The following is a 1,453-nucleotide window of genomic DNA, read 5'->3' as shown; positions in this document are numbered from 1 at the left end:
AGACGGGGTTTCACTGTGTTAGCCAGGATGGTCTCGATCTCCTGACCTCGTGATCCGCCCACCTTGGCCTCTCAAAGTGCTGGGATTACAAGCATGAGCCACCACACCCGGCCCCCAAAAAAAGGATTTTTAAAATTCTTGTTTAACCTTCCCTTCAAACTCCAAACAGGCATCTGCGGTCAGGAGTTGGAGACCAATCTGGCCAACATGGTGAAACCCTGTCTCTACTAAAAATACAAAAATTAGCCAGGTATGGGGTGCCTGTTATCCCAGATACTTGGGAAGCTGAGGCAGGAGAATTGCTTGAACCTGTTAGGTGGAGGTTGCGGTGAGCTAAGACCATGCCATTGCACTCCAACCTGGGTGACACAGCAAAACACTGCCCCAAAAAAAAAAACCCTCCAAACAGGGTGCTAATTAGTGAATCTGTAAATTAATTTATACCCTCCCTTAGGCAGATACTGGCCTCTGTTCAAACTTTGAACTAGGTCACCATTAGCTGGTTAAAGCTGATCCTGCCTGTAATTATCTTATATGGCTAACAGTCTAACCATCTGAAACTTCCTGGCAGAATTCGTTTGCAAACTATCAGATTATGAGACCCCAGTCAAGAGCAGGTGGAAAGAAACATCAATCAGTGGCTGAATCTGTGCAATTGTGCAAATTATTTCTGTGGGCATGGATTGGAGATAATCCCATCACAAACAAGAACCTGAGAACAGTTAAGCAGGTAAGCAAAATCTTTTCATCAGTAATCACAGAATTTTAAAATAACTGTAGTTAAAATACTTCCAGCGAAGAGAACTTTTAATGAGTACAAAATCACAAAAACTATGATGTAAGGTATTTATCCAGGACTAAAGACACGTTCCCCCAGATCAGAATGACCACGTTTTCTGTGCAAGAAAATAAAGCATTGTTTGAGTTCTGAAAACTCCGAAGGCAGACACGTACTTTCCAGCAGTCACAAACATCTCATCGCGGCACCTGGAGAAGATTACACTGGTGGCATTCCCAACATTGAGGCCGGCTGCAGGGCTGCCGCAGATGGCATCTCTCTTGGCTATGCTCCACACCACCACACTGCCGAAACAAGAAGGACCAAAAAAAAAGTCAAAGGGAAAACAGGCTTTCAAAATAAGAAACAACCATCTTAGTGGTTCTAGAAAGAAAAGACCACAATAGGTTACTTAAAAACGAACAACGAAATTACCCCACCCCAACATCTCAACCACACCTCCCAAGTAGCTGGGACTACAGGCACACACCACCACACCTGGCTAATTTTTCAGTTTTTGTAGAGACAGGAGTCTCCCTATTAGAAGACAGAACAGTGACACATTAAAAGATTTTGTTGTTGTTGTTTGTTTTTGAGATGGAGTTTCGCTCTTGCCCAGGCTGGAGTGCAATGGTGTGATCTCGGCTCACTGCAACCTCCGCCTCCTAGATTCAA

At 44.0% G+C, this 1,453-nt stretch overlaps 1 protein-coding gene across 1 annotated transcript in view; it reads right to left on the bottom strand.

Moving 5' to 3' along the window:
• Positions 1 to 1,453, bottom strand: part of CFAP52 (cilia and flagella associated protein 52) — a 70,554-nt gene that overhangs the window by 49,204 nt on the left and 19,897 nt on the right. Inside the window, exon 4 of the mRNA XM_011958645.1 lies at positions 955 to 1,083. Within this exon, the coding sequence (XP_011814035.1) occupies positions 955 to 1,083 (129 nt within the window). The remainder of the gene's footprint in view (positions 1 to 954; positions 1,084 to 1,453) is intronic.

Source organism: Colobus angolensis, unplaced genomic scaffold, assembly GCF_000951035.1.
Source record: "Colobus angolensis palliatus isolate OR3802 unplaced genomic scaffold, Cang.pa_1.0 Scaffold47, whole genome shotgun sequence".
NCBI classification, from domain to species: Eukaryota; Metazoa; Chordata; class Mammalia; order Primates; family Cercopithecidae; genus Colobus; species Colobus angolensis.
Note: the sequence above shows the minus strand (reverse complement) of the source record. Positions and strands in the feature narration are given on the sequence as shown.